We start from the raw sequence: 14,263 nt of genomic DNA on the forward strand, positions 1-14,263 counted from the left end.
ATCGCGTCCTCCCTCCCTCCCTCCCACCGCCCCGCCCCGTGGCGTAGCCGTGCTGCCGCCCGCCCCCGGCCGTTGGGCGGTGCCTCCCGTTACGGCTTTGCCGTAAAGCGGCGCCAGCGGGGTTTACGGTGTGGAGCTGGTGAGACTCTGACCTTCTCCTTCTCCCCCCGCCCCGCGGGCCCCGGCCGGGGAGGGTCGGGTCGGGTCGGGTCGGGGGGTGCGGGGGTCGTGTGTGGGTGAGCGCCGGAGGTACAGGGCAGGGCGACAGGCACCGGCCCCCGTAGGCAAAGCAGGGGGAGGCGGCAGCCCGAGGGGACGGCCCCCGGCCCCGCCGGGCCTCCGTCCAGGAGGAGTGCGGCGGCAGGAGTGCCCTCGGCGGAAGCTGGGCGTGGTTCCAGTTGCTTTTAGTTACAGAAATAAAAATCGGTTTGCTTCGTTACTAACGCAGTATTTTTTTTTAACATTACGTTTTGCCAGTCTGCGCTGGCCTCAATTCGTAATGCACTTAAACGACTTAAAAAAAGCAAAGTTTATGAAGGCAGAAGTTGCAGGAATTCCTACGGCTTTATTTACGTATATGTATTTATCACTGTATTTATATATACAGACGTGTATATAGGTATAAGTGTCTCTGTAGCAGACCAGAGACAAAGAAGAGAAGAGAAAAGAGAAGCTAAATGGAAACAAAAAGGAGCCAAAAGCAGAAGAGACAGCGAGCAGAGCCAGAAGATAAGGGAGTTAGAGCAAACGGGGCTCAGTAAGATAGAGTCTGGTTAGAAACTCTGCAGGTCCCACGGAGGATGAGGCTGGGATTTACTGACTCCCATGGAAGGCTAATGTCAAACTGATTATTCTTCAGGTAAAAAAAAAAAAAATCAGACGAGAATAAAGAGTTCACTGAAATGTGAGAATGGCCAATTCTTTAAGAGGTGAAGTGTTGAATCTATACAAAAATGTAAGTGTCTTAAACGCCACGAGCACTTTCCTTAAGTAGACAAAACTCTTTCACTGCGCACTCAATCTATTAAAAAAAAATCTTTTTTTTTTTTTAAGCTGCTGTACCTTGGAAGGGAGTATCCTAAAGGAGCAGACTACTTTAGAAGCCGTCTGAAAGCAGCTTTTCTAAAAAATAAAGATGTGAAAGATCCTGAAAAAATTAAGCAACTAATTGCACGAGGAGAATTTGTTATAAAAGAGTTGGAGGCTTTGTACTTTCTCAGAAAATATAGAGCTCTGAAACAGCGCTACTACAGTGACGACAATCAGTAACCGGTGCTAATGACTTCACATGTAACGATACAAATCCGTAAAAATAAACAATAAAAGACCTGTAACCTCAGCAGAAATGAAACGTAAATCCTTCCAACCCATCTAAAGTACAAATTAGGACTTTGCTTCCCCTTAAGTAGTTGCGTGAAGGATTTGGCATTTGTATTATATGAGTAGTAGGTTTTTCTCAACTACTTTTGACCTCCTTGAACTAAAACTTCATGTATGAAAACAATTTTGCAGGAAGTAGTGGTAATTATTCTGTTCTGTTTCACTTCGATACGCATATTGAACATAGAGCTGCTCTTGTAGTTACCCAATAGCTGTGTGTTTGAGTGCTGATTCAAGGCACCACACTTCTCTTGTTACCTAGAAGATTAATCTGGTTTTGAAAGTCTTCTGCATGTAATGATTAATTTCCACTGTAAACACGCACCTTCTCAAAAGTAAAGTAAGTCCTTAAAGACTTTGACTACATCTGCTTAACATGCCAGAGTCACGTTGGCAGGCTGGCGGAGGCGCTCTCTTACTGTGTTAGAAAGAAGACTAAAGGGTCAGGAAAGGGGTGAATTTGAACAATAGCGGTTTAAGCACTTAAGACCCTGAAGACAATTCCTGCTACAATTTCTGATGTTGTGTAACTGCTGTAGCAGGAATATAGAACTTGATACTTTTCCCCTGGAAGAGAAGTTTGAGCGTAGATGTTTGCTCCATGGCTAACTCTGTAGACCTTGGCTTAACTAGCACAAACCTGTGCCAGAACTGATACTCTGCACATACTAGGGTTGGTTGGTTGTTGGTTTTTTTGTTTGTTTGTTTCAAAAAACTAAATGATACTGGAGATTGAACGCAAATAATCTTTGAAGTATAGGTAAGTAATCACTGCCGTAGAACTGTCGGCAATAGCAAGTCTTTACATGCATAAATTTCAGAACAGAATCAAAAAATTATGGCAGATGAGGCAGTACGCTACCTTGTGATGAAATGCACATGCTTCAGTTTCTAGCACCACACTGATGTGAAAAAACTCCTTCCGCATCAACTGAACTCCACTACAGTATGTTGCAGTTAAACCTATTCTGAAGGTTTAAACTTACTGTTCACACTTCCCCCCCCTCCCACACCCACCTCCCCCCAGGACATGATCAGTACTAGAAAATGTCTTTCATATTTTCTGTAAGTTTATGGAAGGCATTTGATAGAAGAAAACAAATGTGTACCTGGGAATGAACACAATAGCTATTCAGAGTATTTTAAACTTGTAGACTAATTCATGTGAAGTCTGCTGTTAGACTAATGAAAACAAGGTCTCTGGGGCATGACTGAAGATGGTACAGGCCAAGCAGCATGCAGCAGCGAACGAGAAGTGCAACCTCAGTTGAAGTGAGGCTCTGCTCATCGCAGAACATGGAACACAAAAGCAGCACGGACCAGAGAAGATGGATCGGTACGATAAAGCATTTTGTCAAAGCGCAGCGGCACCCCCTCTCAGAGGAAGGGAACACCAGCGGGCAAAGACAACAGCTTTGTGACAGGTAATGAGAAGTGCAAGAAATAAACTGAGAACAACTGCCAAACACATTCAATTCATGGAATACTCCGTTTCAGAGATGAGGCACTGAAGTTCTTGGAGAGAAAAAGCAAACTGGGACAGAAACTCACAATAACTATTTTTTATTACATTACAATAAATAGGAGCAGTACAGTTTGACAAAAAAATGACAAATTCCAGATCACCTCACAGCACATACTCCTAAAAACATTAAAAATTTTAAAACAAACGGTCTTTTTTTTCTTTTTTTTTTTTTTTAACTTAATGTCTGGTATGACCAACATTCCTAGGTCACGCAACCAAATGATGGAAAAACTGGATCACACTGCATATATTCCACATCAAATAAAGCACAATGTACAAAATGTGCATGTTTCAGTTTACACTATACAAAAATAGTTAAAATACATTCCAGGTAAACATATTACATTAAGAAGTCATTCTAGTAAGAAGTTGGCACTCAAGAGGAAAAAGCAGAAGTATTTTCAACATGAAAACACAAGACAGTGGAATAAAGAAATGTTAGGAAGGATTTACCATCTATGTAGCTTTATGTAAACTTGAGACAAAATGATTTCTTTACAGTTTGATGGTCTTTGAAGGTAATAATTGTATTGCTTCATAGTAGAGACAAGAGCAGAAGATTGTGTGTCAGTATTTACCCATTACAGAGATCCTGTTACTGTAACAAAATCTACACAGTGAAACTTCAAGTTAGCAAAAATTTTAGGGCAATGAGACTGGTCAAAAGAATTAAATTTCAGTTTTGAGAAAACCAATTATAAAGTTGTTTACCAGTTACATAAAGCTACTGTAAGAAGGTGTTACTCCCTGACACATGGCAATTTAATGTATTAACGCAGTAAGTGATTCACATGTTCATTTAGTAGTTGCTATCAGAACAGACAGCATCCAGGTACGTTCTTTGAAAGCATTTCAAATAGGGAAAGACAGAATAATTATAAGATCAACTTGTGCAAGCTGCAATCCAACATGCTTCACCAAATCTCAACAAATATTAAGACAAAACTGCACAACAGTGGCAAGGATGTGTATTTTTTTTTAAAAGTAAATAAGGACTAATGTAAATAGATTTTGTACTAATTTAATTAGATTGGTAGCTACAAATCACATTTACTGAAAAAAAACAAACCTATTTTATATATAGCTTTATATTAGAGCTATATAAATCCACATTTGATTAGGACATTTCAACTAAAATTTCTCCTAACAGTTTTTAGTTAACATAAGAATTTTAGACCAGCCCTAATTTTACATGCAGTGTGACTCAGTTACCAAAAATCTTCAAGTAATCTTAAGATTACTTCCATTTGCTCAAGGTATACTATCCACTTTTGCTACGTTCTTCATATATAATCAAGTGTCTAAAATGTGCAAACAACTAACTGTCTCCAAAATGTTTTAACCTTGGAAGCTATAAAATGTTTTGCAACATTAAGAATCTGTTCTTATTCCTTATTGGTCTTTATGATATAATGTTAGGTTCTCCTATTACTGTTTTTTCAGAATATTTCATAATCTAAAGTATATTTCACATCGAAGCTGAAAGGAGGGGAGGGGGTCTCGGTTTTGGTGGAGGGTAGGGAAGGGGGGTGCAGGCAGGGAAAGGCATTATTTCTCTCAGCCACATTGAAATTAAAGAACACGCAGCAATCCAGGCAGTATACGTCCCCTGCCAGCTTTGCAGCTCTCCACCTACGAGAGTCACTGTGGGGTTTTTTTTTCATAGAAGCAAAAGAACACTTTTCTCATGCAGTTGCACCTTTGACATCAATGGTCCAAGTTACACAGGTATATGAAAATTGTACTGTGTAAAATTTCCACATCATTGTTTAGGTATACCTTAGGTTAGGGCAATGCTGCTATTCCTTGTTCCAAACTTTTCAGTGTCCTGAACTATCCTACTTCAATGTCTTGTGTTTTATTTTTTCAGGTACACTAGAGTCACATCTTCAAATTTTACTCTGCATCTGAGTTAGGTACTATGAAGAAGTGTACCTTCAGGAACCCAGGCCCTCATGAAATAATCAAACAATGCAACATTTACAGTAAGACAACAGGAACTGGCAACACTGGAATTACTGGCTCTTACTTTAGTGCAGAATAACTAGACTACTGCAGTACCAAAAATGAAAGCTTCTGCAAAAATTCTGCATTAATTCCAATCAGAAAAAAAGGGGAAGGGGAAAAAAAAAATCACAAGGGAACTTAATCACAGAGAAAGACAACATTAAAATCTTGGTCTAGCTTCATGACAGTCTAGACACTGGAATGCCACTCACCAACCATTTAATCTGTGCAACAAAACTAGTACTTCACGAACATCACACAAACAACACTGACTCTGGAAACCATGTTCTATGCTGACAGTTTGTGCAAATTCCACACCATTTTTATGGCATAGTGGATTTCCAAATTATTTGCATGAAGCAGCTAAATTCAACTCATTCATTCACTCATCTGATGTCACTAGAATTTAAAATTCCTCCCCTATTTTGCACAAAATGGGCATCTGGAAATATTTAATGCCACTCTTGGGGAAAAAAAAGAATGGTTTCACTTCGCTATATAATTTAGGATTCATTCTCATTTAATTCTTATGGTAAATTCTGGATTCATGTATGAATTAACCTAAGAATTTGAATCAACTTACCTGTTAAGGCTTTCTAGTATTTCCTAGAGACACTAAGGGTGAAATCCTGTACCTACTGAACAAAGCTACTTACAGATTTGCCACTGGGGGTCAGGAGAGCTAGGATTTCACCTTGGTCTTCAGACACAAAAAGTTAGTGAAAGTCTTAAAGCAATGCATTAACAATAGCAAATCAACCTAATTAGAACTTTTACTTTTTCCATTGCCAGATGTGCATTGTTGTCTTTTTTTAATTTTTCTTTTTTTATAGAAAAAATAGAGTATTTAAGGAGTGACCGTGACAAATTGCGGTGAAAAATTTTTTTGTGAAAGTTTTATCTTTACATTCATTAAAGTTGATCTGAAATGCTACAAGACTAGATGCCTAGAAGCAAAATCTACAGGAAGACTATAAAGGCTTCTGGTCTCTCTATATTGCAGTCAGTCTAAAATAAAAGAAAGGCTGAAATGAAAGTCTCTTTTGCTAACTAGTCCTTTTTCCCAACCAGATTTAAAAACAAAAAAATGAAAGGGGATGTTAGAATGTGTAGAGCATCATTTCATTGTTTGGTTTGCACACAGAACAGAAGTTCATAATCAGTAAGAAAATTAGGAAGTTAGCAACCATGCATGCACCAAAGAGTCCTAAGACAGTTCTCAGGTTTGTGTGTGTGGTTTTTTTGTTTGTTTTTTTGTTGTTGTTTTTTTCACAGGCATTGCTAGTTCAAGAACCAACAGTCAAAGAATACTGGCACTTTAAGAGGAATGAAGTTTCCACTGTCATTTAAAACAAGCATTCAGGTAAAGCTAACAGGATCATGAAGCAGAAAGTAAAGTAATGCTAAAACAAATGCTAATAATTTAGTGTAATGTACAAAAATTACTTAAGTACTTCTTAAGAATAAGGATAAATTGTATTTACATAATTATACACTTTGTCTTTGTCTTCTTTTTCTTCTTTTTACCATCTTTGCTCATCTTCTCTTTGTGTTTTCTGATTTCTCGAACTAATGTATAGAAGGCATCATCAACACCCTGAAAAGATACATACATGCACACATTAAGATCACATTAACAGACTTACATGCCTGCTTAGGTACAACCTGTTTTCATCTGACCTGATCAGGTGAAGTGTCAGCAGTCTGTTTTGCTGCCTGCCCAGGAGAGGTTACACTGTATTCTCCTTGCTGAGGCTTTTCTAATGTCCCCTTGAGTAGACTGTGGGTTAGAGGAATTGCTGGGGCAACAGTTCTCTCAAGCATTCCTGTTTCTTGGGAAGGGGCATGCTGGGAAAAACATATTCAGATGAAAGGGGAACTACAGTTGTCTCCTGTCGTGCAAGAGGAACGTGTCTGACTGCATTACTGTGCATGGGCAGAGGGGCCTGCAGGAGAGCAGCTTTGGGGAGTGGGCTGCCATCATTTGCACAACTATTCCTGGCTACAGGCTGTTCCTCTCCTGATTTCTGAGCAGCACTGAGGCAACAACCTGAATGAACTGTTTTGATGCCAGCAACAGCTAGCACCTGCTTGCCCTCTTTCTCAGCTGTTCCCCAAACCAGGCTTACAGCAGCCTGCAGGTGACGTACTGCTCAGGGGTTGACCACAGATACCCCATAGATCCAATTCCATTACTAATGTGGTAAGGAAAGTAATTTAGTGTACTGCCCCCTCCTCCATCTTGAAGAGGGCACACCTCAAACTAGAAAAGTATTGGTACCACATGTTTAGATTATAAGTATGTATATTATTAGTACAGAATAATGTTCTGAAGCATTAGTTAGCTTTGTTTGTGCCTTAATAATCTATACACAGCTTTAAAAAGTAAATTCAAATATTTGTAGCACAAATTCAATACCAAAAGAGATAGTTATGATTATTCTACATATTCAGGTCATTTCTCAGGCACACTGATATAGTAATCACACCACAGTTTTAAATCTTTACATATGCAAGTCAATCAAATCAATCCCATGTTCCAGTGATAATTATTTGATAAATCATTCTATTCAAATTATATAAAGACACATGGAACACTATCTATGGTGCTGTATCACATACAGTCACTTAAAATCTCCACAGCTCCAATAGTTAAGCTATAGACACAAAAGCTAGTGTTTCTTCACATTGAGTAGTTTTTCATTTTTTGGGGGGTAATTACAGCTGACAAAAATTAACCCTGGTCAAAAGAGACCAGCATATCTAAAAGCCTGATACGAACCATTATCAAGTGCAATGTTATACGGTATACTCTGTAACAAACTATTTACATGAAACAGTTTATTTATTGCCTAGCTTTCAGGTTGCTCCAAATTCCAATCAAGTACCTATGTTCTCAGTCAGCCTTTGCATTGAATAGTTTGAGTACTAACAGTTATAAAATCATAAAGATAAAAAATGATCTTGATTCTTCACTGCCTTACTCCTTATATTATCTTCTAAGTAGATCAGAAATAGTTGTCTAATGTTAAAGTATCACAGCAGCCAACTGCACCGCCCAATTTCTAGAACTGGGTCTAGAAATTTAGCCCTACAACTGGCAGGCAGCTTCCTACCTCTTGTCAGCTACAGTTTGCCTTCAAGCTGCCAATAAAAATTAACAGCCTATTTACTCCTGTATGCCTACTTCAGTAAAAGAACTGAAAGTGAACTCTGAAAAAAGCACAACAACAAAAAGCCAAAAATCACCCAATTCATTACTGTTTAAAACACCAAATGGTGATGAAACTTAATATGGAAAGTCCAAACAGCAGTGAGGTGTTAAATAGCTTCACTTATAAAGCAATGCTCCTAGTATAACCTAAATTTATTTAAAACCTTCACATTCAAGTTCATAAAACATTTACAAATAACTGATGTTCGATCAAAGCCCCTGGCAGCCTACCTCCCAATACTAATAGCACACTTTTGGAAGGTCTTGTAATATACAAAATACACTTGCAAATAACTTATTCTACATTTCAAAATATTATTGATCAATATAAAATTGATGTAGCATGCCTAATGGAAGAGTAGCCTTGGTTCTGGAAAAGGTCATGTCCCCCATGAATCTTTTGAGAATTAGAATCATAGAATAGTTCAGGTTGGAAAAGATCTGTAAGATCACCAAGTCCAACCATTAACCTAGCACTATCAAGTCCACCACTTAACCATGTCCCTAAGCGCCACATCTACATGTCTTTTAAATACCTCCAGGGATGGTGACTCAACCACTTCCCTGGGCAGCCTGTTCCAATGCTTGACAACCCTTTCAGTGAAGGAATTTTCCCTAATATCCAGTCTAAACCTCCCCTGGTGCAACTTGAGGCCATTTCCTCTCATCCTATCACTTGTTACCTGGGAGAAGAGACCGACCCCCACCTCTCTACAACCTCCTTTCAGGTAGTTGTAGAGAGCGATAAGGTCTCCCCTCAGCCTCCTTTTCTCCAGGCTAAACAACCCCAGTTCCCTCAGCCGCTCCTCACAAGACTTCTGCTCTAGACCCTTCACCAGCTTCGTTGCCCTTCTCTGGACACGCTCCAGCACCTCAATGTCTCTCTTGGAGTGAGGGGCCCAAAACTGAACACAGTATTCGAGGTGCGGCCTCACCAGTGCCGAGTACAGGGGGACAATCACTTTCCTAGTCCTGCTGGCCACACTGTTTCTGATACAAGCCAGGATGCCATTGGCCTTCTTGTCCACCTGGGCACACTGCTGGCTCATACTCAGCCAGCTGTCCACCAATACCACCAGGTCCTTTTCCACCAGGCAGCTTTCCAGCCACTCTTCCCCAAGCCTGTAGCGTTGCATGGGGTTGCTGTGACCCAAGTGCAGGACCCGACACTTGGCCTTGTTGAACCTCATACAACCTGCGTCGGCCCATTGATCCAGCCTGTCCAGGTCCCTCTGTAGAGCCTTCCTCCCCTCAAGCAGATCAACACTCCCGCACAACCTGGTGTCATCTCCAAACTTACTGAGGGTGCACTCCATCCTCTCATCCTGATCATTGATAAAGATATTAAACAGAACTGGCCCCAGTACTGAGCCCTGGGGAACACCACTTGTGACCGGCCGCCAACTGGATTTAACTCCATTCACCACAGCTCTTTGGGCCCGGCCATCCAGCCAGGTTTTTACCCAGCAAAGTGTACACCCGTCCAAGCCATGAGCATCCAGTTTCTCCAGGAGAATGCTGTGGGAAAGGGTGCCAAAGGCTTTACTAAAGTCCAGGCAGACAACACCCACAGCCTTTCCCTCATCCACTAAGCAGGTCACCTTGTCACAGAAGGAGATCAGGTTGGTCAAGCAGGACCTGCCTTTCATAAGCCCATGCTGGCTGGGCCTGATCACCTGGTTGTGCTGTACATGCCGCGTGATGGCACTCAAGATGATCTGCTCCATAACCTTCCCCAGCACCGAGGTCAGACTGACAAGCCTCTAGTTCCCCGGATCCTCCTTCTGGCCCTTCTTGTAGATGGGCACCACATTTGCTAACCCCCAGTCGTCTGGGACCTCCCCGGTTAGCCAGGACTGCTGGTAAAGGATTGAAAGTGCCTTGGTGAGCGCTTCTGCCAGCTCCCTCAGTGCCCTTGGGTGGATCCCATCTGGCCCCATTGACTTGTGTGTGTCTAAGTGGTGTAGCAGGTCACTAACCGTTTCCCCTTGGACTATGGGGGCTTCATTCTGCTCCCCATCCCTGTCTTCCAGCTCAGGGGGCTGGGTACCCAGAGAACAACTGGTCTTACTATTAAAGACTGGGGCAAAGAAGGCATTGAGTACCTCAGCCTTTTCCTCATCCTTTGTCACTGTGTTTCCCCCTGTGTCCAATCAAGGATGGAGATTCTCCTTAGCCCTCCTTTTGTTGTTAATGCATTTATAGAAACATTTTTTATTGTCTTTTACAGCAGTAGCCAGATTAAGTTCTAGTTGAGCTTTGGCCCTTCTAATTTTCTCCCTGCATAACCTCATGACATCCTTGCAGTCCTCCTGAGTGGCCTGCCCCTTCTTCCAAAGGTCACAAATTCTCCTTTTTTTCCTGAGTTCCAGCCAAAGCTCTCAGTTTAGCCAGGCCAGTCTTCTTCCACGCCAGCTAGTCTTTCAGCGCATGGGAAGGGCCTGTTCCTGCATCTTTAGGATTTCCTTCTTGAAGAATGCCCAGCCTTCCTGGACTCCCCTGCCCTTCAGGACTGCTTCCCAAGGGACTCTGTCAACCAGTCTCCTAAACAGGCCAAAGTGTGCCCTCCGGAAGTCCAAGGTAGCAGTTCTGCTGACCCCCCCCCTTACTTCTCCAAGGACCAAAAACTCTATCATTTTGTGATCGCTATGCCCAAGATGGCCTCCAACCATCACATCACCCACAAGTCCTTCTCTGTTCACAACAGGTCCAGCGGGGTGCCTTCCCTAGTTGGCTCGCTCACCGGCTGTGTCAGGAAGTTGTCTTCCACACACTCCAGGAACCTCCTAGACTGTTTCCTCTCTGCTGTACTGTACTTCCAGCAGACATCTGGTAAGTTAAGTCCCCCACGAGAACAAGGGCTAGCGATTGTGAGACTTCTCCCAGCTGCTTATAGAATATTTCATCTGCCTCTTCATCCTGCTTGGGTGGTCTATAACAGACTCCCACCATGATAGCTGCCTTGTTGGCCTTCCCCCTGATTCTTACTCATAAACACTCAACCCTATTGTCACCATCATTAAGCTCTAGACAATCAAAACACTCCCTAACATGCAGGGTTACCCCACCACCTTTTCCTTGCCTATCCTCTCTGAAGAGTTTATAGCCATCCATTGCAGCACTCCAGTTGTGTGAGTCATCCCACCATGTTTCCATGATAGCAACTATATCATAGTTTTCCTGCTGCACAAGGGCTTCAAGCTCCTCCTGTTTGTTGCCCATGCTGCATGCATTGGTGTAGATGCACTTCAGTTGGGCTATTGATCCTGCTTCCTTTTTGGACGCAGAAGCCCTAATTCCTACGTAACCATTCTCAGGCGCTTCCATGGTTTCTAACACATCCATAACCCTTGCGTCTTTGCTGCTGCATGGATCTCCATCCCCTACCTCCACTGAGACAGCAGATCAAAGGACCTTGCTAGCACACCATCCCTCAAACATTGGTGTGCCACCCTCAGGCTTATCTCTAGCAAGCCTTGTTTTATTCCTTTCCCTCTTCAAATCTAGTTTAAAGCTCTTTCAATGAGCCCTGCCAACTCCTGTGCAAAGATCCTTTTCCCCCTTTGAGACAGGTGTACCCCGTCTGTCACCAGCAGGCCTGATGTCATGTAGACCAACCTATGATCAAAAACCCCAAAATTCTGCTGGTGACACCAGGCTCGGAGCCAGGTATTGATCTGCTGGCAAATGCTTGGTATTATTTTACAAGAGAGCTAGTGTATTTTCCTTATAACTTCAACATTAATGCACAAAGTGAACGTTTAGCAATGTTCATGTAGGGAAATTATCTAGAAGTAGTGACAGTTCAAAGTGCATCTACTGCAGTTCTCATCTTGACAGCCAGCTAGGAGGAAAGCATTAAGAATCAATCACAACAGACGGAAGAATAGTTTCATTCTTGGAACACAAGAATGGTTTAAGAAAAACCTCTGCACAATATTATTCTACAAGACTGTTCACATTTCCTTACAAAACTACCTCTGAGTATTTCACACTCATTAATGTGTTAGAAAAATAATCGTTACAAGGACAGTCGTTGGCTTTCAGCGGTGTCTTCAAATGAGACAGCCTAAACAAAAATTGCAATTTAAGTCTTCAAACGAGCAACCCTTCCTCATTAAACTGGTTTTAAAATAAATACAGAGAAAAAAAAACTTGTACAAAGTAATATCCAGAGACTATTATGGGCCTTTAAACACATGAATTCACAATTAAGGCTGAAATCTTTATTCTACCTAGTAAGGTGATGATCTTTTAAATACAGCACATGTGGCAAAATACTAAGGAACTGACTTAGCTTCCATCCTTGCATTTACACCTTTGTAGATCAAGCCTTTAAAATTATTAATTATGTATTTAGTAGTTTGGTCCTGCCACAATTCCTCTTAAATTCAGGTAATGAATATAGCATGACATACAAAACTACATTTAGAATATTTGTGAATTAGAACTGGAGAACTAAAGATAAACTGAAGTCTTTCACTTTTCAGTCTGTGGATTAAATTTTAAATGCAAGTAGTAGATACTCTGTTTACAGAAGGTCCCTGAAGGCATCAATACTGTAAGATCAAACGCGGTCAACCCTTCTAGTTACTTCTTTCAGTAAGAAAGGACTGCATGCAGCTGACCTTCCTCCCTGTAACAATGGAGTTATGTGCAAGCTTTTTGGAAAGCTTAAGATGTACTGAATGAGTGCTTTAAATCCAGGCTCAGGATTAAAAACTCAAAATTCACTGTGCATGCTCAGAACTATACCACACTGCCTCAATAAAGGTGCATTGACGGAGCTTGCTCCTGGCACTTGTTTTTCCAAAGGGCAAATATGAAAGGCAAAGGGAACAGAAAAATCAGAACTGTTCCCACAGCAACAGCCTGCTCCTGGCTACAACTTTTCTTTGGAGCACCACATGGTCCCATGACCATATAGACGGCTGGATATGTGGTTGCATGGTTACAAGCATGCATGAAACTTGGCAACTAGCTGGCTATCAATAAGAAACCCTAAATTCATAAGGAACTGGGAATTCCTTAATACCCCAGCCCCAAAAATAGACCCTTAAACAAGTTTTAAATTGCAGAAAAAAGTATTTTTTAAAAATTTTTTAATTATATAATACATATATACATACATGTATCAGTCACGAGAAAGAAATTATTTGTACACCTCTGTAGTACTATGGAAAAATCATTAAATTACAGTTTTAATCAAGAATCTAGGAATTTAATTCAAATCTATAGCTTTTGTAATTCAAACTTTTTACTATTAACCCAGCTCAATCTGAATTACATTACCTAGATGTCTAATTTAAGTCCTAGAGAAACTTTTTGTTATAGTATGCTTTTTATGTAAAAACATTAATGCTTTCAAGAAAGAGATCTTTTGAGGATTTTATACTGAGTTTTAGAAATTTCTTCCTGCTAGTTGGAAATTATAAACGGAGCAAAAGATGTTATGTACTTTCTGCCTTACTGTGTTAACAGCCAAAGGAATGAACCTCTTGGAAAGCATTAGCAGTTAATGGTAATCTGGGTAGTCAAAGTTTTCAGTTACCTTGTACAAGATTAATATAACTAAGAAGGCATCCCATAAGCAGCAAGAAGGTAAACTGAACATTTCAAGAGGTAGCAAAACACTCTGAACTATCAAATTTGATTATCCACAGGCAAAAAAAAGAAAATAAATACTGTCTATCATTGCAAACTGCTATAATCAATATTTTTGAAGTCTCAAATTCCAGCTGAAAGATTCACATCATTAGGTGCTGCTCTCCTTAGCTATCTACTATGCAGACTGAAATAATACCTATCATCTTACTGCATGGAAAATAATACAAGCCAGACTGTTTTAAATACCAGATTTCTTATTCCACTACCGAACTACAGCTATACCACGATAGTTTTGGAATACACTTTCTCCAGCTTAACCTCCTAAATAGAAAGTTGCTGAAATGACTATCAATACTATGTAGAATTCACTTGAGTATAAAGACAAATGTTTCCTCCCCTGAGCAGACACTCTTGAAGTTTTAGTCTTATATCCAAGACTATTTGCCAATAGGGTATGGCAGGGGGGGAACACACCAAAACCAAAAACCCAGCAATACCCATTGTTGACAAAAGAGATTTCCCCCACCAGG

At 40.8% G+C, this 14,263-nt stretch overlaps 2 protein-coding genes across 4 annotated transcripts in view; one reads left to right on the top strand and one right to left on the bottom strand.

The window, feature by feature from the left end:
* The first annotated feature begins 92 nt into the window (after positions 1 to 92).
* ETFRF1 (electron transfer flavoprotein regulatory factor 1) lies at positions 93 to 2,943 on the top strand. Of its 2 annotated transcripts, none has more exons than XM_072875347.1 (3): positions 93 to 139; positions 860 to 955; positions 1,054 to 2,943. In XM_072875347.1, exons 2-3 carry the CDS (start codon positions 911 to 913, stop codon positions 1,267 to 1,269), a joined length of 261 nt encoding a protein of 86 aa, XP_072731448.1. In that variant the 5' UTR covers positions 93 to 139; positions 860 to 910; the 3' UTR covers positions 1,270 to 2,943. The 2 variants fall into 2 exon arrangements, with proteins under 2 accessions (XP_072731448.1, XP_072731458.1); XM_072875357.1 differs by having other exon boundaries at positions 120 to 141; positions 863 to 955.
* Positions 2,944 to 2,974: 31 nt separating this feature from the next.
* Positions 2,975 to 14,263, bottom strand: part of KRAS (KRAS proto-oncogene, GTPase) — a 30,905-nt gene continuing 19,616 nt past the window's right edge. Inside the window, exon 7 of one of the 2 annotated variants that reach the window (XM_072875335.1) lies at positions 2,975 to 6,509. In XM_072875335.1, coding sequence (XP_072731436.1) covers positions 6,393 to 6,509 — 117 coding nt within the window. In that variant the 3' untranslated portion in view covers positions 2,975 to 6,392. The remainder of the gene's footprint in view (positions 6,510 to 14,263) is intronic. The other variant, XM_072875327.1, reaches the window with a different exon arrangement.

This window comes from Ciconia boyciana, chromosome 1 (assembly GCF_034638445.1).
Source record: "Ciconia boyciana chromosome 1, ASM3463844v1, whole genome shotgun sequence".
NCBI lineage: Eukaryota > Metazoa > Chordata > Aves > Ciconiiformes > Ciconiidae > Ciconia > Ciconia boyciana.